Below are 23,817 nucleotides of genomic sequence, written 5' to 3'. Positions count from 1 at the left end.
ATACAATAAACAATACAATTCTCTGAATATCAAAGCAAAATTATCTTTTACATTCTTATACATTAATACTGCATTTAACTAAAAAAAAAAACCAACCAAAAAACCCCAACCAACAAACCCACAATATTTGTTTTTAACCAGTAGATAGTGGCTTTAGAAATTCCATACATCACACAAGAAAAAAAAAGATGAATTTTTTTTATGTGAAAACAGTGCCCAAGTGCAAAACCAGATTTATTTCTATATAGAGTTAATCCAGTTTTCTAAGACACTTTTTAGAAGTTTGTTTAAATAGGACAGGTACAGAAAACAATCAAACACGAAATAAAATACATAAATTCAAGCTCATGGATGCTAACACTAAATACAAACACTTTCTCTGTTACAGTTGCTTCAASGGATTACACTTATTTTGAGGGCTTTCTCCAAGGTCTTTGTGTATCCTTCTCAGTTTCTTTTCTCATTTGTGATTGTTTGTATCTTTCTGCCATTGCAAYAAGCTCATCAGGAACTACCTAATAAGAAAGCAGGCAAAAAAAACAAAGTGAATTTTGTATTAAATCTAAACTTTTAGACTCTGCTAGACAAAAAATCAAATTATTTGTGTCTTCCCAAACTTGATTTCATTATTTATCCATCTCCTATCACTCTACAGATTATTTTCTGTAGAARTGCAGAGAGAAATCTTTTTACATAAGACTGCACTGAAATATACTGAAAAATAAACATCAGTGTCTCTAGATTTTCAATAGTATATCCAGTATCACCATATCTGAAGACAAACAGGTAATTACAATATATTTMAAACAGAAATGTTTCTTTTAGTTATAATTAACAGCAAGTAAAAACATCCAGTGCCACTTAAAGGTGATATTATACTGGATACACATATTTGAAAAATGTTGATTTGTATTAAATTCCTTACTGAAGTTTTAAGAGCCTCTGAAAGAAACTTTGTAACTTTCAAAGAAAGTGTCGATTCCCATGTGCAGAGAACAAAGCTAAAGGACAGGAGAAAGTGGTCAGTGGACCTCCTACCACTGCAAGGTCCCAAAAGCATCTTACCAYGTTCCACAAGGGTTTTTGGCATGTTTGTAAATATGTGAAAAGAAGGGGAATGGTATCAACACACTCTCACCTCAGAGTTCTTAAGGACTGAGGCCAGATGTGAAGAACTASAGACAGATTTAAAAGGTTGAGTGACAGTGATTGTAATGAAAGAAGAAAACCAGATCCCATTCTTTTGCTCACGGAACAATYGCAGTATCCAATAAGCCTTAAATCAAGTTGGGCATAATGCTGATATTAATGCAATGTTTACTGCAAAAAGCACTGTGAGCAACTGTATTGTCAAKAGGTCTTGTATCACTGATCTGTCAAAGCCAGGTCACCTTCAACAATCTGAAATTGCATGTGGCCATTGCTGGAAGTCACCCTGTCCAGAATCAGTCTCCTGATCAGAGAGAAGAGCAGTGAATGTGGTATTTACATGATTGCTGAGTCTGTGATCTATGTCTGCCAGTGGCACAAATACAGTGCAAACAGTATAGTACAAACAAATGGGAATATTTTTAAAGTCTCCATAGTAGTTCCTGGACCTGGCAATGCTTGAACAGGTATAGAATGCAGCCAGGACAAACAGTCTAGTGSAGCAGGAAGTCATATTCCACAAGTTCCCATTTCTTTTGTCAGGCTTTATAATTAAGCAATGCTTGCCATTTGCTAGAAGCAACAACTTCTTGAGCTGGCATGAAGGACAGCTCACTAGTATGCATTTCATGTGCTGAATTCTTCTTACTGGTAAACAAGTGTCCTGACAGAACATGGCAACTCTGGAAGAGTTTATTCTGTGTAATTTTTAAATATTACACAAAAATAAAGTTTAAAGTGATGCATCTCTAGCTGAAAGTCACTACAGACTTTATCAACAGAGATACAATGAAAGAGACAAAGTTAGTTTTCAGTTGAAACACTGGAYGATTTTTTTCCATAGTATCAGATCCTCTCCTAGAGCTTGACTTAAGCATAACTTATTCCAACTGAAGTTAGAACAATTTCTTGCAAGAGTAGCTTTTGAGCAGGCACAAGCCAAGAGTGGGAAGAAGTCAGGATATAGGAACATAAAAATCTTAGTGAGGTAACATCAACCATCTAACGACTTCTTGAGATTTTTCATGAACAAATCTGTGTATCTGATAAACATATAAGGTAGGTAAGGTAGTCCAAGTGAGAAAACAGAAAAGGATATAGATGCCATAATTTATACAGAACACATCCCTTGGTATTACAGAGATTACTATTTTTACACCTGTTTCCCTAATAAATCTCAACATGATTCTTAATTTCCTTTATATAGCTTCTATATACAGAAGATATACAGCATGATACAGATACCTTTTTGTTGTACCTGTTTTCCTTTATATAATCTGTAGATCCAAAATCACAAGAGAATGTTTGGCTAACAAATGCAGCTTACTTGTTTTAAAACTGAAATATTCTGAACCTTCAGACCCTGTTTTCAGCTGCTCTTTTTCCTGTACATGCTGATTAAGACTGAAATAATGGTATGTTCATTGTCTTGAGAAAAAAAACCCCAAAACTTTGTCTTTAGGGATACTTCCCTTCTATCCGATGTAACTAAGTTTGAGAATAATGTTGTGACTAATAGTGACTCTTGAAAGCAAGTATTCAGTGTTCCTCTTTTCTCATCTGAATTCAGAGACCCGTTACCAGTTGAACTATCACACTTTAGAAGAAAAAAAAACAAAAGCAGTTTGCGAACTTTGTCGTCTGCAGCTGGAGACAAGGTAATTGAACASTAATTGCTGACTTAGAATACAGAACAGAAGGCACCTCTAATTTCTTTTAAAGTAGCTTAAAAGTATCATTACTAGTTTCACGTCCTGCATTTTTTGAATAAAAACAAAAACAAGAAAACCCACACCAAACAAACCAAAACCCCCAACCCTGTAACTTAAAAAAAATAGTAGGTGACTGCTCTTCTACACTTTTGTTTTCTCCTTTTCCTCCCTCAAAAGCATCTTACTAGGTTTGCGATGAAGCCACGGAGTATCTTTCAAAGAAGAGMTATAAACCAGAAGATTCAAGTGAAGTTCTAACCCAGGGTCTAAGTGACTTTGGTAAGGGTCCATAGTAACAACCACAGGTCCTACGTAAAATCCATTTAGTATGTATTCAAACTCCCATCCCTCCAAACAAACAAAAAACCACAAACCAAACAAAATTTCAACTCAAGTCAGAATTTGAACTGGGAGTTTACTATAAACCAGGCAAAATACTACTTCTTGTTACAGCAAGAAACAGCAACACAATTGTCTCTTTTCTCAGATACGGTATCAAGAAAAAAATACGCTTCTTTAAAGAAAGAGATCACATTCCAGTTCCATTTCCCATACTATTTACAAKCATAAGTAAGAAAGATAACTTGGAAAAGAACATGCAGGTGTCACAACTATCAGRTACAGTAAACAGGTAAGATAGTTGAGCTTCTTCTGATAGAAATATTAATATTTAAACCATTAAACAAGAACATTGGTATATGGAGCCAGAAGTGAAACACAAATCGATTAAAATACTATGACATAAAATAGACCCTATTATTCCTCTGCAAACCTCAATGTTAATTATTTCTTGTTTGGACATGGAAGGCTTTGGTAAAATTCACAGTTCGTTCTGGGACTCTTCCTAGGCTACCCAGGACAAGACAGACTTAAATACCCATTTTCTTTCCCTGAGACACCACAAACACCAAGAAGGGTCTAAACAGGCTTAGACCTTTATGRCCTGCCTCAGGTGCTAACCCACAATCAATATAAATCTTACCCAGTAACGTATTCTTACTTGGTTTGCTCTTTCCAGAATGTCAATCAGCTCAGACGCGTACCTCCAGTCATTGCTCGTGACAAGCGTTACTGCCTCCCCAGTGCGCCTRAACAAGGAAGGAAACAACTGCTGATCTTATAAACAACTCTTGCAAGGCTTTTACTACTGACCTAGGCAGTAACAAACTCTACTACAGCCAATATGACTGAGCTGGTAGAATAAAAGTGGCTTGAGTATCAACTACACACATGACAGAGAGCAACTTTTCAAAAAGATCAGCATATAGCAATTCACCTAAAATGGAGCAAAGGCACAACTAATTTAGACTTTTACAGAATTAACCTGGCTTAAAAACAACATATTTAAGTATAAAGAGACACACATTAATATCAAGATTAAATGAGAAAAATCACACTTGTACCAGCCTGGGAAAGCAGCATCCAAAAGAGCTACCACTGAACTACACCACCATAATCAGCTGCAGACTTTGAATCAGATGCTTCTTTTCCATGTGCTGTCTAAAAAACTAAATAACTCAGCTGCATAAGAAGCGATAAATAAGGAAGTAATATTCCAGYACATCTATGCTGAACTCTAATTCTTCCTCATATTTAAATGAGCCTTCAAACTTCCTTCATCCAATAATAGAAAAGATAAAACTTGTTTGCTTTGAATTTAACAGTCAATTTCAAGACATAAGCAATGTGTTTCTAGAACATACTCTGATAGACTGAAGTCTTCACTCCCCCACCATACCTCACCTGTAGCCTCTAGAACTTGACAAGAACAGCAGCATGCAGTACATAAAATGTAACAAAGCACTGATAATTTTCTCGTAAACACTTACCCTGCTCTTCCAGTACGACCTACTCTATGAACATATTCTTCAATATTACGAGGGAAATCGAAGTTAAAAACATGAGTAATATCGTGCACATCAAGGCCACGGGATGCCAAGTCAGTAGCTACCAATATTCGAACTTTGCCTACAGTACATACGACAGGAAGAGAATGGCGGTTTATGGAAAAAAACAGAAAACATACTCCAGCCTATTGGTTTTCTAGCTTATAATGCACTCAATATTCTTAACACATAAAGGAAAAATATGCTTGTAAAATGTCACGCTGAATTACCTTCAAACACAAGCTGGTAAGTAAGCACCCAAAATGTCATTTTACTATTATTGCATTTCACAARTAGAACAGCAGAGTGCAGGAAAAGTAAGAAACATACCTAATTGATAGAAAGAGTCTGTCCAAAGAACAAAAACTTCAACAACTATATTCCCAGCTGACACTCCTGTCACAGCACTAGACTTTTATTAGCATGTGTTCACATAATCCTGAAGTATAACCCTAMTGGAATAAKCTGGGGAGAACTGTTTCACTGAAARAACCATCATGTGGCATTTAAATTTACCATTCTGCAGACTTAACACAGTATCAACTTTTCCAGAATGTCAAAAGTAAAATAAGCCTTAAATTATTAAACTCCTAGACATTCCAGATTTTATTGAAGAGCAATGTCTTTGTTTCCTGGAGTTTTTTGTTTCTCAAATTAATACAGTAAACGTATAATTCAGAGCTCTTTTTCTAGTACTGAAGAGACATGGCACTTACACAAGTATTTGAACACAATAGATTTTAAAATCCTGGCCTAAACAAGCCAGTCCTTCAGTACAAACTCACCTTTCTTGAAGTCATCTAAAGCCTGCTCTCGATCACACTGTTCCCTGTTACCATGAAGYGACTGTACTGGAATTCCTTGGATACCAAAGTCACTTGCTAAGTCATCAGCTCTAGAGTGAAATAAAGCAATGGCTCTTAAACAAAAGGAAAAAAGAAAAAACATAGTGCAGTTTCTATATCTAGATCAAAAAACCATTAACATGACAAGAAAAGCTAAACATGCACTCAAGGAGAGAATGCTACTGAGGTTAACTGATATTTATTATAAAATAGGAAAGCGAGTCTAATCCCCATAGATATGTTTACCTTTGTTTATATTTTAGAGAAACACTAAATTATTTTTGTGTTGTTCACTCAAAAAGTTCAAGTATGGTATAATGACCACACCCCCCATTCATCAGGTCTTGCACGCACCAGATGTGTATGAAAGTAAACAGTACATCACATTCACAAGACATCACATGTTCCCAAGAATAAAAACATCCCACTTCAACTGCATGAAATTGAGACTTACCACCCGTAATGATATTAAAAAGATACAAACTGCCAGTCAGTCTGAATGAAGAAATAAATGAGTAAAAATACTACTACTAGCAACACATTGTGGACAAGAGCTTTTTACACTTGATATTTATTATGTTAACTAAGAAACTATTCAGTATTTCTGTTAGGAAAAAGCCCAAAGAAATAGATGTGAGACTGGGAAGTGATTACATACGTAAGCTTTTTTCCCACGAAAATGATAACCTTATCTTTTGGCTTCATAGACTCAATGAAGCTATGCATGAAAGCTCTCTTCTGCTCCTCAGGGATAACAATAACTTTTTGCTGTACTGTATTTACTGCCTGTCAAACAGCAAAAGGGGACGTTAGGTAGGAACAGACTAGAATAACACTTTTTTTCTGTCAATTCCCACATTGCAGTATTATAAAACTAGTAACATATGACATAATGAAAACCTATTTTAAACACAAAATATGTATCAGTTTGGAGTTCAAACAATGCAGATTTCTTATTTATTGTTGCTTTAGGAGAATATTAAAATTTACCTTTAAGTAGTTAACAAAACATGTATTTACAGAGATTTAAAGGGTATAGATTAGTGAGGTGAAATAAATATTCCTAGTATTAATGAAAACSAGGTCAAACTTCTTTAATTTGCAAATATTTTGCTAATCCAGAGCAAATTGGAGCAAGGGCAGTCTTTACTAGAAATTACAGGCTTTTCTTTAAAAGATTCTCTAAATCTATTTGAAATGATCAGTTCTGTCTAACTATTTTAATAACAGTTCATTAATAAAAGCTTTACTCCATTATATCTGAAGGTTACCACAGAATGTCTAAGGTATAACTTGTAAGTAGAATAAATGTCTAGACATTCTCATGGCATGGTATCATGATCCTGTGAGAGGACATGAAGACTCATTCAAGTATACAAAGATTCTCCTCTCCACATGGGAACCCTTTCCCCTTCCCCCAGATATCATCTCTTCAATTAAGAGAAGCCCCCGCAAAAAGAGATGGGTGCCCTAGAGACGAGAGTTATAACAGCAGCTGATGTCTTTCAAATTCCAACCCTCTGAGAAGAAATGCCCTTTAATGAAAGTGTAGTTCTGAACAGAAAGACAAAAAGAACATTTTGCCTCTATTTCTACCTAAAAGTGTACTGGATACTAGGTTTCYTCACTCACTATCACTAAAATAAGCGGAACTGAAAAGAAAAATTTTTTAAGATCTTGGGTGAACTACTGTTTCTGTAAATTCTGCTGGTACTGAAGCCAACTACACACAACAGTGACAAATAAGCAACTACATCCACAGGTTAGAAGTTTTGGACTTTKAAGACAGTTCTTACTCTAACACATACTTCCTGCTCTAGGTAAGYGTCCTCCAAGAGTCTAGTACAACTAGTACTAGTCTAGTCCCACTCAGTTTGAGAAAGAAGCAGCTAGGAAACACAGGTTCAGAAAAGGAWCTGTATGCATTAGAAGGAAGACCTTCAGAAGGAAAACTAAGTASGAAATGAGAACTTGCTGAACCAGAATTTAAGCTGCAAAACCAAGGGATCACACAAAAACATTTGGCAGCATAAAGCAGAACATTCAATATGATTGATACTTGTCAACTGTGATGTCCTTTACTGCAAAGCTAAGACTTCTAGATGTTGTTACAGAAAAAAAATTGTTTATACTTTTTACTTTTTTCTTAACTTTTAAGGAAACTTGAAAACAAATAGTATGGAACTGTTTCCTGAAAGCTCAAATTGATTGTAAAAGGTATCTGCATTTACTTACATAGTTARGTACAAGCAAAATATTTCCTAGCTTAAGTGTACATTCCTGTACAAAAGGAAGGAGAAAAAACCAAAAAAAGAACAGGACAACTTACTGCTAAGTCAAGAGTGCCAACATAAACAATCATGGGATTTTTCAAGTAGGATTTTGCTAGGCGACGGACACCATCAGGCCAGGTAGCACTAAACRGGAAGTGAAGAGGAAAACACATGCATGAGAATGGTGCAAAAAATCTTCTCCAACTCATTAATTTCATCATACTCTTATATTCTTTCCTTTTTTATACATCAGTGAGACACTTACATATGCAGTAAAAAGTACTGAGTTTAACTAAGCTTAAGTTAATAGTAAACAGCACTCAAGTTTAAAAGGTAACTTTTTCAGTGAAAAGTACAGGCAACTGTTATGAAGTCTTTCTACTGACGCCTAAACTGAGTTTAGCAGTTCAACAATACCTAATAAGCAAGTTTCTAKTCTGTTTTCTCTCTAAAACAGCTTAAATGGAAAATACTGGAACAAAAATTATTGTTGGGATGTTTGATTTTTAAGTTCCCAAAATCTGCATAATTTAAAAATTAATCCAAGTACAGACYAGCACAGATACTGATTGGAAAGTTAGAAAATGCATTTGGTCCCAGATAGAGAAGTGTAAGTTGGCATTTCTAATTGATGTAGCAAATTCTAGCACTTCTAGGATACCTTCCTTTTTCTGGGAAAACTCAGGTTTTTTAGGGAGGTCAGTGCCTCTATATTTGATGCAAAACATCAGAAAAGGCAGTACAAATGAAAAAAAACAATTGTCAAATAATTCCTTAGGAGTGACCAGACAGAAAGAAAATCAGTAAGAATTTTAATAACTGACCTGCTTGTTTTGAAATTGTTCAATAGTAATTAACTTGTTCAAAAACCTTATGTACAAGTCCTGAGCACTATTGTGTTTAGATACCTCGTCATAACTGTTTGTCTGTCAGGACGCACATCTATTAGGATCTTCATTATCTGAGGTTCAAATCCCATATCCAGCATTCTGTCAGCCTCATCTAAAACCTGTTCAGAAACAAGCTTATTTATTCTGCCTAGCCCCTTAGATAAGGGTTTGTTTCAGCAGGACATTACACAGAGGATTTTAGTGGTAACAGTTTTAATTGTAGGATCTTCTCCATAACTTACTGCAAAACCTATTCAACTTCTATTTTGCCTCTTCAATTTCCTTGACATTTTTTCCTTTAGTATTATACTTGCAGGCAGAACAAGAAAAATCATAGCACCTTTAAGAGCACTTAAAGCCAATAAAGTAAAAACTACTACTTATTAACAATAATTTGGTTGATGTTTAAAACTAAGCATAAACAAGAAAACAAACAAACAAACAAACCAACCCACCAAAAAAACAAAAAAAACACATAACCAACCAAACCCAGAGGGGAGCAGCCCGCTCAACATACATTAAGAAATTGTTTGTAATTTAAAGGGGAAATCTCATTTCTATCTCATTAGAGATCTCATACAGGATCAAAATATCACTTGTCAATTTAGTTCCTCATTACAAATAGGAAAAAAGCCAGAGCATACATTTTGGCTCACATTAGGACACTGCACAACTTCCAGAGTTCAAGATTGTTTCATCCAGTAAAAAAGCCAAAAGTGAACAAGTGAGCAGGAGGTCTGAGTACAACYCTTTGGAACTGCTATGTTTTCTAATATACAAACACACTTGTGAATGTTTTCCATCTCATACAAAGAAAAAAGACTGACATCCGAGACTCATTTATCTCCTTCRATTTATATAAACCCTATTTTATTAAAGTTACATGGATCATGCTTTTAAGTATTGACAGTTTCTAGTCACTTATGTGGAAATATAAGACATCGATGATAATCCGTTTCTCCTGACTGAATTTTGCTGCTCCATTATTCTATGATATTTTATTATATTAAGGGGGTTTGGTACATTATCTATGCAAATCTCTGAAATAACAACAAATCATCAACTGAGAGATAAAAGACAAGAATTCTATTTCTTGATTTAATTCTCTTTATTTTCAGAGGGCTCCTGGAGATTTCATTAACTACGTGCATTCTAACAGAATAGCCAGGTTGAAACATCACTAATTTTATATACAGAGCTGACTACTATTCCTTTTTTTCAGCAGCAGAAGCTTTCTACGCTATTAAATTCCTTGGTACTTTGCTGCAAAAGGAAAAGAAAGCATCAAAGTATGTCTATCAGWGGGATGAGAGTAGTTGAAGTTTACCTTCCTTATTTCTGATAGCTGCTCAATAAAGAACAAAAAAAAACCTGTAATAGATGCCAGATAGTAACACTAATTATTTCAAAGTGTCATAGCCACATTCTGGTTTATAATCTAAATGTCCTTCAACTGACATAAGCTTAGGTTTCTTCTTATCTTTAAATAGATCCATRTTTATTTGTTGGTTAATATTGTTCATTTCAGTTCTATTTCTTGGCAAGAATTACTTATAAGCCAGTTCTTCCTTTGAAAATTATTTTCTTTCCTCCTTCTTTTGTTTCAAAACAGTTATTGGTAAATTTTACACTTTTTTTTAAAGAATAAAAGCACTACTCCAATCTACCTTCTACAYCCTCCTTTATGATTTATACATATATTTTTAATTACACTTTCTCCTAAATGTTTCCCAATTATTTATACACAATTCCAATTTCCTGCCTTCTGCTTTATCAGCATGAAGTCCAAAGAAATAAGATTACTTCATCAGATTGCTGATGAATGAATATGATTCACACTGAACAGAGGAAACAAAAAGCAGTTTTCACATGACATGCATTTCAAACAATCAAAAGGCCGTTCATGTCAGAATTTTCAGTTTTACTTCAGAAATAATGGAAAACAGCAGCTTATCTTGAACAAATGGGTTCCTGAAAATCTGAATCAAAGTCTGCAATCAACTTGATGGTTCTGTCAGGCAAGAAGAGAAATTCCAGCCCCAAATTCACCTTGGGTCCAGTGTCTATTTACTCATAATTAAAGTTTGGTTTTGTGTTGCTTGTTTTTTTTTTCCCTGGGGGATGGTACATCTGGTTGGCTGAGCTTTCTTAACAAACAACCGTATCCCAATATTTGACCTTGGAAGTCATTTGGGAAACAATTGTAATCATATTAGCAAGGAATACTCAGTTTACTTTGGAAACCTTCACAAGGACTCAGTATCTTTAAATGAAAACTGTAAGTGAAGCTCTTAAATGAAGAGTGTTCATCATCCAAGGTATTAAATTTGAAATTTAATACCACTCTYTTCTCTCTAAATTAAGACTACAATATTAAATTATTTTTTGGCTAAAATTGACAATGAAGCTCTGAAAACAGAAGGCACCTTATATATCAAAAAACACATGAAACTACAAGACCAAACATACAGCTGGATTACCAAAAGATAGGATTGTCAGTGTCCAGTTTTATACATGGGACATTTGGTGGCACAGCATTTCCTAAAAATCTGAAACATGAGACCTTAACCACATCAGAATAYGTGGTCCTTGCACTGGTTTCAATCTTTTCAAAACATTTAACTGCTCGTGCTACAGCAATGGGTAATTCTTTTTAACAACGTCATACTGTAGTGTGTGCTGCACATACTGAAAAGTGCTTTTGGTTCAATACCCATTGTTTTATGAAGCAGTGTGTGCCTGCGACTATACTCTGGCAGAAAGATTACTGATGTTCCTGTAGCTCTCAGAATGCAGGTTTTCAGGCCTATTTTCCTCCTGCTCAGCAAGTACATGTTACTCTTCTACACAAGGCTACTCTAATGTCTTCCAATAATAAACTTTTTTCCCAGATGGCCAAATCTGTAATGATGCTGTATCACMACTGGCCTTGCCAGTAAGCTCACAACATTACCTAAAATTGGAGCTAACTTGTTACAACATGGTAAGAATTTAACTCTCACAAGGGAAGAAGDGGTGGGCAGCGAGCACAGCCAAATTGTCAAACTAGGCAACAAYTCACAGACAAGTTAGAAAGAAACTGAAATGTATGGAAGCATTTTACAAATAGCAACAGTCTTACGAGTTCAACACAGCAAAAGCAAGAATGAAATGAGGCTATAAGGGCTCAAAAACAATGTTTATATGGCTGATTTCCCACTGAGATCAAAAGAAAGTCAGTTCCTCAAAATTKAAATATCTGTGTGTGAGTCTGCTACTGCCCAAGTTTTAATAAGAAGCCGAGTCACTGGTAACCTTGAAAAAGAAAAGACAACTTCAGAACAGCATTTCATCCATTAGCAGTAACTAATCCTGACAAAATGAATTTTAGAATGCCAAACATTACTAAAAAATAATTTAGCATCTTTAAAATGTTTGCTGTGCTAGAAGCCCATTTTGTTTTACCTAGGGAATACTTTCCATTTGCAATGCAATTATAGTAAGTATGAATCATCCCTCCAACACCAACCTCAATGTTAAGTTGTATTGCAATTAAGACTTTGGAAGTTTGAAAAAAATCCATTAAAGTTTAAATKGAAACTGAGTCAGCTATTTCCCAACTGGTGCATTACAGTTACTTGCCAAATATGTTATGCTCTTCAAATTTATGAAGTTGTTCATTTGAAGATCATTCAGTCTGCCAGGAGTAGCAATAACGATATCCACACCTTTGGTAACCACATCTATCTGTCCTCTTCGGTCCCCACCACCATAGATGCAAATACTGGAAAATAAAATGTTTTACAGAAGTAGTGTATTAAGTTTCAGCTAAAGTCAATCTTTTTCAAATGAATGCCACTATGCTGCTTCATTTTAAAAGTATCACCTGGTATTAACAAGAGGAAGGACTACAGTGTGACTGACAGCATCATAGTAATTAATAAAATTAACACTCCCTCAACACTTCCGCAGTAGTTTGGATGCATGATTTTCTAAACAGTACCATCAGAAGTCAGAAGCTTTGCTGTTGAAATGACTGTAAGGGCTTTTTCTGAATGCTATACAAAGTTAACAGAGATCCCTAAAAGTAAGTTTCAGAGTATAAGAAAGTTTGTTTATTAATTGTGTAAATGAAGAKCTACACTTAGCAGGTTTGTGGATGAAATCAAACTGGGGGAGCAGCYGATAAACTAGAGAAATAGGCTGTTACCAAAAAACCCCATAGAAATGGGTTGATGAAAATACCATAAAGTTTAACAAAAACAAAGATAGGGACAGGATTACCTCATGACTCAGGGCTAACAGCCTTGTAGAGAAGACTTGGGTAGGCAAGAAACTGAACATTCAGCAGTGTAACTGCACAGAAAATAAAGCTAGGGGTGCTCTAAGGAGAAGGCAGTAAYAGGCAGTGCAAAAATAACATTGGCCCATTACAGCATGAGAATGGCCACCTCACAAAGAAGGATAAAGCCAAGGCAGAATGTTTAACACATTCTTTGCCCCTGTCTGCAACACAGATGATGCACCAAGGGGATTTCMGTGCCCTGAACTGGASAACCATRACTGAAAGAATGACCCACTCCCAGTCAACCCTGAAATTATGCTGGATCTGTTGTTCCAGCTGGATCTCTACAAATCCGTAGRGCATGATGGGATTCATCCAAGAATCCTCAAAAAACTACCTGATGGCATTGCAAAACCTCTCTCGATGATTTCTGGGTGGTGGTTGGAATCCAGAGAGATCCCAGCTGACTGGAAGCTGGYGAACATTGTCCWGATTTTCAAGGARGRTCCCAGCCTGTCAGTCTCACTTCACTGGCCTGATGAAGTTATGGAGAAGATTATGCCAGGAGGTATTGATATACACCTATAAGACSATGGCCAGAGCCAACACAGCTCCATGAGGCTGAAGTCCTGCTTGTCAAGTCTGATTTCCTTTTATGACAACGTAACTCACCTAGATGGTCAAGGAAAGCCAGCCAAAATTTTTTGGATTTCAGTAAAGCTTTTGATGCTGTCTCTCAYAGCATCCTTCTGGACAGAATGACCAACATGCAGCTGGATAAACACATCATGGCATGGGTGAGCAACTGGCTCACAGGTCAAGCACAAAGGGTTACAAAGTGAATGGAGTGACGTCAGACTGGTGACCTGTCACTAGTGGGGTTCCACAGGGCTTCATCCTCACCCCTCTTCAACATCTTCATAAAGGACTTGGAGGCAGGACTGGAAGGGATGCTGAGCAACTTCACTGATGATACAAAACAGGGAGGAGCTCTGACTCCCTGGAAAGCAAGGAGGCCTTGATAAATTAGAGGGCTGGACGATCACCAACCACATGAAGTTCAACAAGGTAAAGTGTCAGATTCTGCTCCTGGGATGGGGCACCCCTGGTTATATGGACAGACTGGGAATGAGAGGCTGGAAAGCAGTGCCAGGGAAAGGGAGCTGGGGGTCCTGGCTGATGGAAAGTTGAACGTGAGCCAGCAGTGCCCTGGCAGCCAGGAGGGCCACCCGTGTCCTGGGGACATCAGGCACAGCATCACCAGGCGGGCAAGGGAGGGGATTGTCCTGCTCTGCTCTGACCTGGGGCGGCCTCACCTCGAGTGCTGGGGCAGTTTTGGGTGCCTCAATGTAAGATAAATATTTAACTATCAGAGAATGTCCAAAGGAGGGCAACAAAGATCATAAAGGCCCTTGAGGGGAAGCTGTGAGGAGCTGCTGAGCACACTTGGTCTGTTCAGCCAGGAGGAGATGGAGGGGAGACCTCAGTGCAGTTACAACTTCCTCATGAGGGGAAGAGGAGGGGCAGGCACTGATCTCTTCTCTGTGATGACCAGGGACAGGATCCAAGGGAATGGCCTGAACTTGTGTTAGGGGAGGTTTAGGTTGGATATTGGAAAAACATTCTTCACCCCGAGGGTCGTTGGGTTTTGAACAGGCTCCCCAGAGCAGTGGTCACAGCCCCAAGCCTTAAAGAGTTCAAGAAATGTTTGGGCAATACTCAAAAGCAGCAAAAAAACTACAATAAAGAGAACTACAATGTATGCAAGAAATGGATTTTGACCATGAAATTAGTCAAAACAGACATTCTGAAAACAAAGAAATTATAAACTCTGCATTTACTACCATYCCCTCCTCTCTTAAAAGCACCTCTTGTAGTAGGTGAATTAAGTCACAACTGGTAGGAGAAAAAATATTACTTAGCAAGCCAGTGAGAAGAAAGACTACCTTTTAATTCCTTTGTATGCATACTTTGAACACTCTGCCTCTACTTGAAGTGCCAACTCTCGAGTTGGAGCAAGGACTAACATTCCAGGCCCACCACGCTGATCTTTGGATCTGYAACAAAGCACATTTAGAATGTTGGYATATAAGGACAGGCAAATCYATCACATTTGACAGTKAACATTTTTATACTGTTCTRAACKTCCTCTGTATACTGCTGCTAATTGAATCCACAGTGACAAATTTTACACTTATTCCATCAGATTTGTATTTTTTTTTCCAATACATGCTTTTTTTCTTCATTMCTAGAAAATAATCTCAGGGGTTGAGTGCAGGGGGAAGTATGCACAGCTAAACAAATCAGACCTGTRAGCAGTCCTTACATTGGTTGTGAAGTCAAGTGAATGAATCCAGGCATTAAGTATGCTAATGTCTTCCCRGTACCAGTCTGTGCTATACCAATAAGATCAATTCCTTGGAGTATGATCGGCCAAGCCTGGGACTAACATAAAACAACAAATACTTAAATGTACTTTTGACTTTTCTCTTAAGCTTCAGCTAAAGAGCCATCAAAACTGAAGACATACCTGAATTGGTGTAGGCTTTTGAAAACCAACTTTTCTTATATTAGCCATAATATCAGGATAATGCTCAAATGCATCTTCAAATGTACAAACAGGATTGGGAATGCAGCGCTTTTCACCTTCTTTTAAGTCATCACAAGTTATATCATTATTTTCCTTCCTGCACAGAGTTAAAGTAGTACAATTGTTTTAAAGTCTCATTATCTGAAAAAGTAGAGCTAACAGAGAAGACTATATTTCTAAACTTTTTTAAACTCCCGGAACAAGAAAAAACAGTTGCAGCTCTTAAATAGGATTAAATTAGTATTCTAACTTYCTTAGAAGTCTTACTTTAGGAACACATCCCCCAGAAGTATCAATTACCATTCTTTCTTAAGAACAACCAATTTGAAACTATAGATGGTTATTAACATGAACTGCAATCTGATCACACCAGGCTATAATTATACTCTATGATAAATTAAGTAGGTGTAACAAGGTTTWAAACCCAAAGATAACCCAGAACTCAGAGGAATGGCTTGAACTTAGCAGTTAGAATTTRATATTCTGGCAAAAACCTTCCCCAACTGTTTTCAGAGCAGGTCTCTGGATACTCTACAGAACACAAACTGAACAATTTTGGAAAAAGAACTTGACCAGTAAGACAACCCCCGAACCAACCAACCCCTAAAAATAGGCAAAACCCAAATCAAAACACAAATAAAAGATTACATTAAAAACTGGTGTTCCAAGGTTTCCCCCCARTTAAGAGCTATTAATATGCTGTTCTAATTTTGGCCAAGGGCAGAGGTAATCTTTTCACAGTGGTGGTGAGGAGGTGAAGCTTGGAGCCATGTGGACATGCCTACACTGTTACTCTACATCACCCAAATAATCACTGCAGGGGTGGAAGGGATTTTCACTTTACAGGAGAAAGTGGGTGCGGCTTCCTGTGGACAAAAAAGCAACTAGTGGACCCTGCATGCCCATTTTGTTCCTTTTTTCAGGGGAGCAAATAGCAAACAGTGGTGAGACAGCATGGATGGTCTCACCAGAGGGGTTGGCATCACTGCTTTTTGTTACCTCAGGCTTGGGGAAAGAAACATGGGCATGGACAGTTTCATCCACCATTTTCACCCTTTTCTACTTTCTCTCGGGAGCAGTGTAGTGYTGGCTGTGGTGGTGGTGTGCTGGTCAGACTTCCATGAGCATTTTTGCATGTATTCACCTTCTTTTATACAGTGTTGTGATTAATGTTGCTGTTTGCTTYTTTTWATCTCATTGCTGTTTCCCAGTAAATTCTTATCTTAACACACAATCTCTGCCTTTCGTCCCTCCCTCATCAGAAAGGGTGAGGGAAGYGGAACAGCTGCTCAGACCCTAATTTCCATCTGGTTTATGTATATGTCTGRTTTTAAACCATGACATATGCATAAGCACATTGACTTCAGTCCKGTACTCTTATGAAGACTCCATTCATTAAAAAGCTTTTCTTCAAGTGGGGTGTAAGCTAGGAAAAGAAMAGGTAATTCAACTTCCCCTCATGAATTATTTCTTTCAACTGCTGCCTTTCTTTCCTTAAAGAAAACAGATTAGATGAAGCATGGAAAAATTCCTTTATCACACAAGTGCTACTTGACAGTACATATTTTTAACCTATAAAAACAATGTCCTGTAATTTTCACTAACTCTAACAATAACACACCCATACACTTAAAGGAAACAGGTGACAATTRCATGCTTTACTCCCTGTGGCAAAGCTTTTCTAGCATACAAGGAAAAAAAAGACACCTTGCAAAAAGAAAAGCAAYAAAAAGCTAACACTTCCATAATGTTCAATAACTTCATTAATACTGAAAAGGGCTGAAACTAAACCAAATAACCTGAAACAGATGATCTGTCTTCCTTGCAAAAGACATGGGTTGTTGAATCAAAATGAATGGATACAGCTAACTGAAGCATGTACTCACCAAGATGTCCGTGTAAAAACAAGATAGACAGAAAGGAAGACAACAGTAATGGCAGTTTGGGATTTGGTTTGAAGATGGTATCTGACTAAAAAAATGCAAGGAAAAAATGGCAGCCAATAGGTATTCAACTTGTATKCAATCCTATTTGGAAGGACCTAGAAAATGTGAACATACTGTGAATGTCTCATGAAAGGGAACAGCCAGAAGTCAGCAAATGGTCTTGAATCTTTTCTGTTCTGAAATTCAACTCGAACACTTTCAGAGAAGYAGAAAATCCTAAAAGTTGATTTTCCAAACAACGAACAGTTGTTTCCAAACATCTTCTAGTTGTTTAATTCCCAAGAATTCTTAAGAAGATTAAGTTACTACAAGACCCCAGCATTAATGATTCTGTTTTGGTATTTCATCKTCCACTTTCTAGGCTTTGTACCTTAGAAGTAATTTTTGCCAAGTGATGATTCCCTAAAGAAATTATCTTACCGCCACAGATCCACTTCTTCTTGTGACATAGATGCAGTCTTWGATGATTCTTTGTAGAAGTTTTTCTCAATTGGAGGCAAGCCTTAAACATCAGAAAATATCAACTTAATCAGCAAGAAATAATAGACTCAGTGTAGGCTGCTAAAGCTTAAGATGGAAGGCCCAGAACYCAGCCAGTGCCTTGAGCTAGGAGACTAGCTGGAAGTGATAGAAAACCATTGTTCATGTAAAAAGATGAAGGCTGAGATGAACATTTCAGTATTTGGAAGAAAACACTTCCCCACATTTCAAKTTCTAAAGTAATTTCTACTAATATATATAGTACAATATTTAATAATTGTCAGATTTTTTTCCTGTGGCCACATACAAAACAACACCATGCTCAAAGTCCAAAATACAACTTGAGTWGCAGGTTGAAGTCTTGGCACAGTAATCAATGTCCTCCATGACCATGCTGAGAAACGCTAACATGGTCAGCTCACTGCAAATGTTACTAATTTGGTCCCTGAGACATTCAGCCATCTCAAAACAAATATTAGAAATATTTAAGTATYCAACAGATTTACCACGTAAAGACAAGTATAATACAATCAAAATTGGAAAACTAACCTGCCCACTTCATAGATTCATATTTGGCTCTGTTTTCTCGAAGAGAGGCCCAGTTAATCATTGGTTTCTTCGGGGTATTTTCAGGCTTGATAACGTCCAAGGTTTTTCCTGCAGAGTTAGTAAGAAAATGCCGCTGTTTGGTGGAACAAACCATGGGAAAAATTCTCCCCTCAAAACAAATACCTTTCTTCCATTGCATGGTCACACCTATTTTTTTGAGTGGACATGAAATATGCAAGTGGAAAATTCTTTCCTAGGTCTCTGCTATAAAACATTGCTAAAATCTGTAAAAATTCATTTCTGATAAAGGGAAACATTTCAACATCTTTAGCTACTTAAAGAACATAATGACAGGTTATGAAATGCTTTTCCTCCAGCTATAAATTAGGCTTCTTGTGCAGCAAGCTTTTGAAAAACTTGTGAACCCAGTAGATGACACGCAGACAGAAAGCTTTAATTTTAATACCTACAAGAGCAAAGCTTACTTCTAAAGCATCCAACACCACCACAATGAAATCTCAGTCTAGTTAAATTCTATACTTCTTTCTTGATGAGGTTAACACTTCCTAAGTAAGTGCAGTTTTACACTGAAGAATAAATAGCAACACAGCTTTGTAGAAAATTATGGAAAATTTAGAAAAATGTGGAAAAGCAAAAAACATGGGGAAAACACTGTCACAAATACTAAGGAAGTGTTAAATATCTCGAGTCTCTTGAAACATACTCATCCACCTTCTGGGACACTTAAAAACAGAATACACAACTACTCTAATTATTCTGATGCTGGAACCTAACTCCTGCATCCATCTTCCTCATCAGTGCCTCAGAKCAACAATTGTGGATGGTGTTTGCCAGTACAAACACTTGTTGGGAGCACATACAAGATATACCCATAATATAAGCAGCCCCCAAACATCCAAAATTTATTTCTGTATCCAAATAGCAAAGGTACCACACAAAAGCCTAGTAAAACCAGGCATGAAGTGCAACATAAAATCTTAAAACATTAACTTCCCATGAAAGTAATCAGCATGGTCCATGCTATGATCAGCACTATATAGGCTACCTTTACAAAAGTTTACTGAATTGTAATACTCCACAGACACTAGATTAACACTTACACTAGAACCAATACTGGTATTTTGGAGGAATCAGACTGAAAATGCAAGAAAACAAGCAGTATAATATTCTGCATCTATAAAAGTGTGGAAAACACACAGGAACAGATTTTCACAGAAGCCTGGCAGTTTGGGGCAAGGGGGAAACTGTCCACAGTTGAGAAAGGAGGATGCCTTAGCACTTCTGTTTTAAGGAAATGTCATTGCCCAAGAACAAGATTAAAATTAATTCACGTTGCAAAATACTAACAACAATATAAAAATGCTCCAGAAACGATCAAATATATGGAAAGACAATCCATAAGACTTTTCCCCCCAAACCCACATTTCTTACCTCTCTCGGTCCCACCTCTAAGGTAGTTTTGTCCAGAACTTGTAACAACATTGTCAATTAACATCTTGGCTTTGTTTTGCACATCAGTGCTGCCAAAAATCTTTACTTCAGCATCATATGCTCCTCTTGTAACCTATGTTCACAAAACATCATTGAGTTTTTCCAAACTGTAAAGACAAACATTATATAAGAACACATACTGAAATCTATTTTTGATCCTTTTTTCCGTGAAATTTAACTTGTTCTATGAAAAGGTCCTTTACTTCCTTTTCTAAAAAAAAAGGCAAACTTTAAGGAAAAAAAAATCTGTGATCTTTTCCTATTTTCACAAAACATCCAAATTGCCCTTCAATTCCACTTCCTTTTTATTAACTGTGAAACAGAGGCATTATTACAGCTATTGTAACACCCTTCAACTTCCTCCAGCAACTGGTTTACACAGAAATAAAACCAAGTATGTTCCCAACAGAGCCCATGGCTTGACAACATACAGCACGAAGTACCTTTATCCTGGAACCCGAAGAATCCTCAAGTTCTTTAATTTTAGYTCCACCCCGACCTGTTATAAAGATATGCAGTAGGTTTTAGAGAGATTTAGGACAAACTGCCAAAATCTGCACGTTAATTTAAAGTACTTTGTTTGTGACCAAACCCCAAGACTTTCATGTCAGTGCATGTATGTACAAATAAATGAACTTCTGACACCAAACCACCGGAAAACTGTAGGCAACTCTTTTGTCAATTAACGGATTGCAAGGTCTGCTTGTATGGGAATGCCCTTCAGTGGAAGAGATGGACGAGTAACATTAGATCAAGAGATCGTCACACTTCTTCCATGTGACTAGAGAGCAGCTTCAGACCACTTGCACACTGCTAACCTTGAGAAACAGCTTCGATCACTTTAGGAAGGAAAAGCTTCCCTGGAGAGTGGGAGAAGCCTTGTAAATGCACCCTGCTATGCCCAGGTGGAGAGAGATACACGGGAACTGCAAGGGGTCCTTCCACGGCCAGACTGACGGAAGGCAGGGATACACACCCTCAGCGATGCGCTCCCTCAGGACACTGGGGTGAAGGGTGTGGGGGGGCGGGGCGGCTCCTTCCCTCCTCGCCACCCGCTTACCTCAGCGGGTCAAGCACCTGGGCCAGGGRTGCACCCGTCATTACCTATGAGAGCCCCGACCAGGGCGCTATCCAGGTGGAAGCAGAGGGGCGCCGCAGAGTCCCGAGCCTGGYTGGCCGCAGCTCGGGGCGGCCGCTGCCGCGCCGTCCGCCTCGGGCCGCCGAAGCCTTCAGCGCCTCGCGGCTCCCACTCTTCCCCTCCGGCACCCCCTGAGCCCGTCCCCCGCCGCCCGCCGCCCTCCAGGGAGGCGCGGCCCCACGAAGGGGTGCTGGGCGACCAGCACAGCCGCCCGGCGGCAGCAGCAGTCCGCGGCCAGTCCGGCGTGCCGAGCTCCTCGTCGCTGCTCGCGTCCCAGTCGGACATGGCGACCCAACTGGCCTCCACCGCCCATGCGGAGGGACTTGGAGCATTGCGGRCACAGGGCGCGCTGATTGGTCGGGGCAGTCCGCTCTCTGAGCTGTGATTGGCTGGCTCCGCGCGGGGGGGAGGCTTCATGGCTGCCCCGCTGCCTCTTCACGGAGTCGCGGAATCGCTTGGGTTGGACAGGGCTGGTGGGGCTTTGGAGTTCAGCGTGTGAGCGAAACCTGCCTTGTCAAATAGACCGAGTGTCTAGTCATTCCTTAAACACCTTCAGGGATGGTCACTCCATCACCGCTCTGGCCAGCCCATTGCAATGCCCGACCACCCTTCCTGTGAACAATTTCTTCCTAATGTACTTCCTACGCCTCCCCTGGCACAGTTTAGGACTGTGCCCTCTTGTCCTGTCGCTGGTTGCCTGAGAGAAGAGGTTGGCCCCTGGCCCCTACCTGGCTACAGCCTGCTTTCAGGCAACTGTAGAGAGTGATGAGGTCCCCCTAGGGTCTCATTTTCTCCAGGATCAGAAACCCCAGCTTCCTCAGCTGCTCTTCACAGCACTTGTGCTCCAGACCCTTCACCAGCCTTGTTGCCCTTCTCTGGGCTCCCTCCAGCCCCTCAAGGTCCTTCCTGTGGTGAGGGGCCCAGAACTGGAGAGAGGACTTGAGGTGTGTCCTCACCAGTGCTGAGTACAGAGGGACAATCACTGTCCTGGTCCTGCTGGCCACGCTATTGCTGATGTTTTCTGATTTTCCTCTCTCCTTAYTCCTCTGCCAGTACAGGGCAGCCCTGAGTGGGCTTATCTGAGAAGGAGAAGGCAGCAGGGACAAGAACATGGTTGAGAACATGTGGGAAGCCCCTTAAGTCTGTAGGGTGGAGGGAGAAGGAGGCAGCCTCAGGGGAGATAGGAGAATGATGATTGCACTGTGTAATTTCGCCAGGTGCCCAGGCTGGTGTCATGCTGATACACCGCAGTCTGATTTTTTAAAYGAAGTCATAATATTTAATCTCAAAYGAAGCCTTAGTGATGCTTTAATAAAGCTTTCATGTTCAGTGTGACTAAGACTGAATGTACTAAAGCTGATACAATACTGGAAACAGAATTACACAAGGACTGAGCTTGAAGAGGCCTCTGGAGGCAATCTGGTTCAACCCCTCTGCTCAAGCAGGGACACCAAAAGCCAGTTGCCAAGGTGGACTGTGATTTTCTCCAAGGATGGAGATCCCACCACCTCCCTGGGTAAACTGTGCCAGTGCTTGGTCACCATCACTGTGAAAAAAATAGTGAAAACCAAACCAAAACAAAAAAGAGCTAATATACCCCATGCCCATTCAATTACACTAAAGAAAATGCTGTACATTTAAATGTTTAAATTTCCATTTTAGGCAGGGTCCCGTATTCTTAYTGTACAGAGCTGAGCAGGGAACATTTATGTATGTGTCTTTATGGATACACATCACTGCCTATGCCTGGTTGTGGCAATCTGCCAGGTAACCCAACAGGAAAAACCACTCTGTACTCTCCTCTGACCCTTCCCTAATAGCTCTATGCACACAGAAGCAAGGCTGCCAGGTTTAACACAAGAACAGAATGCATACATTTGCCTCTTTTCCTGTCCTGTGTTTATTCTTAGGCTGAGTTTGGTAGTGTTCACATAACCCGTGGGTACAAGTGACTGACATGGAAAAGCTCCCTTTCTGGCAACTGCATCTTTAAATTTCAGTATCTTAAGATAATGTTCATCAGAGAGGTTGGGGATCACCTGCACATGGACATATTTGGGTCTGATCTTGAAGATTCCACAGAGGCAGTGACTTCACCACAGGAACAGGCTCCTATATTTAGTATTAAACACTCAAATACKGAAGCTTGTCTTCAGCCAGGCTGCAGGAAGAGCACAGTGGAGAAAGTAGGCATGTTGCAAAAGAGTGTTTCAGGTTTGGTGCAGTAATATTCTGCAGCAACTCTCATGGTCAAATGCAGAGGAAAAGACTTCATCTAGGTTAAACTGAGGTGACAGATGTGCCTTCCATGAGAAATCCTGCTCCGCACACTGGCCCCCAGTTGCCCATCCTGAATCCACTGYGGTTTCTCTAATAGGGAAGGCAACCATAACTTCCAAGCTCATTTTATAGAGGTGTTAAAACATTAAGTTTAAATAAAGTGCTGTAAACAGTTACTGGAAATGGAACATGTCAGACTGGTTTCTGCACATTTTATTCTAATAAACTTCCTTGGCAGTGTTTTGAYCCACTTAATAAAACATTACAAAACTTCAAAAGGAAAACAATGATCAAGTTTGTTTT

The 23,817-nt window shown here is 38.8% G+C and overlaps 1 protein-coding gene across 1 annotated transcript; it reads right to left on the bottom strand.

Annotated features, from left to right (window-relative positions):
* Positions 1-74: 74 nt before the first annotated feature.
* DDX43 (DEAD-box helicase 43) lies at positions 75-21,519 on the bottom strand. Its single transcript, XM_057369078.1, has 16 exons — positions 21,201-21,519; positions 20,540-20,595; positions 20,037-20,169; positions 18,585-18,692; positions 17,976-18,057; positions 15,550-15,706; positions 15,346-15,464; positions 14,966-15,076; positions 12,377-12,518; positions 8,774-8,874; positions 7,922-8,009; positions 6,251-6,378; positions 5,533-5,666; positions 4,691-4,829; positions 3,844-3,949; positions 75-515 (listed from the first exon to the last, which is right to left on the bottom strand). The coding sequence occupies exons 1-16, from the start codon at positions 21,517-21,519 to the stop codon at positions 408-410; spliced, it is 2,031 nt and encodes a 676-aa protein (XP_057225061.1). The 3' UTR covers positions 75-407.
* Between the last annotated feature and the right edge of the window lie 2,298 nt (positions 21,520-23,817).

The sequence above is a fragment of the Malurus melanocephalus genome, unplaced genomic scaffold (genome assembly GCF_030028575.1).
Source record: "Malurus melanocephalus ecotype Western Australia unplaced genomic scaffold, MMel_1.1 scaffold_4, whole genome shotgun sequence".
Classification (NCBI taxonomy): Eukaryota; Metazoa; Chordata; class Aves; order Passeriformes; family Maluridae; genus Malurus; species Malurus melanocephalus.
This window is presented reverse-complemented; position numbering and strand designations above follow the sequence as displayed.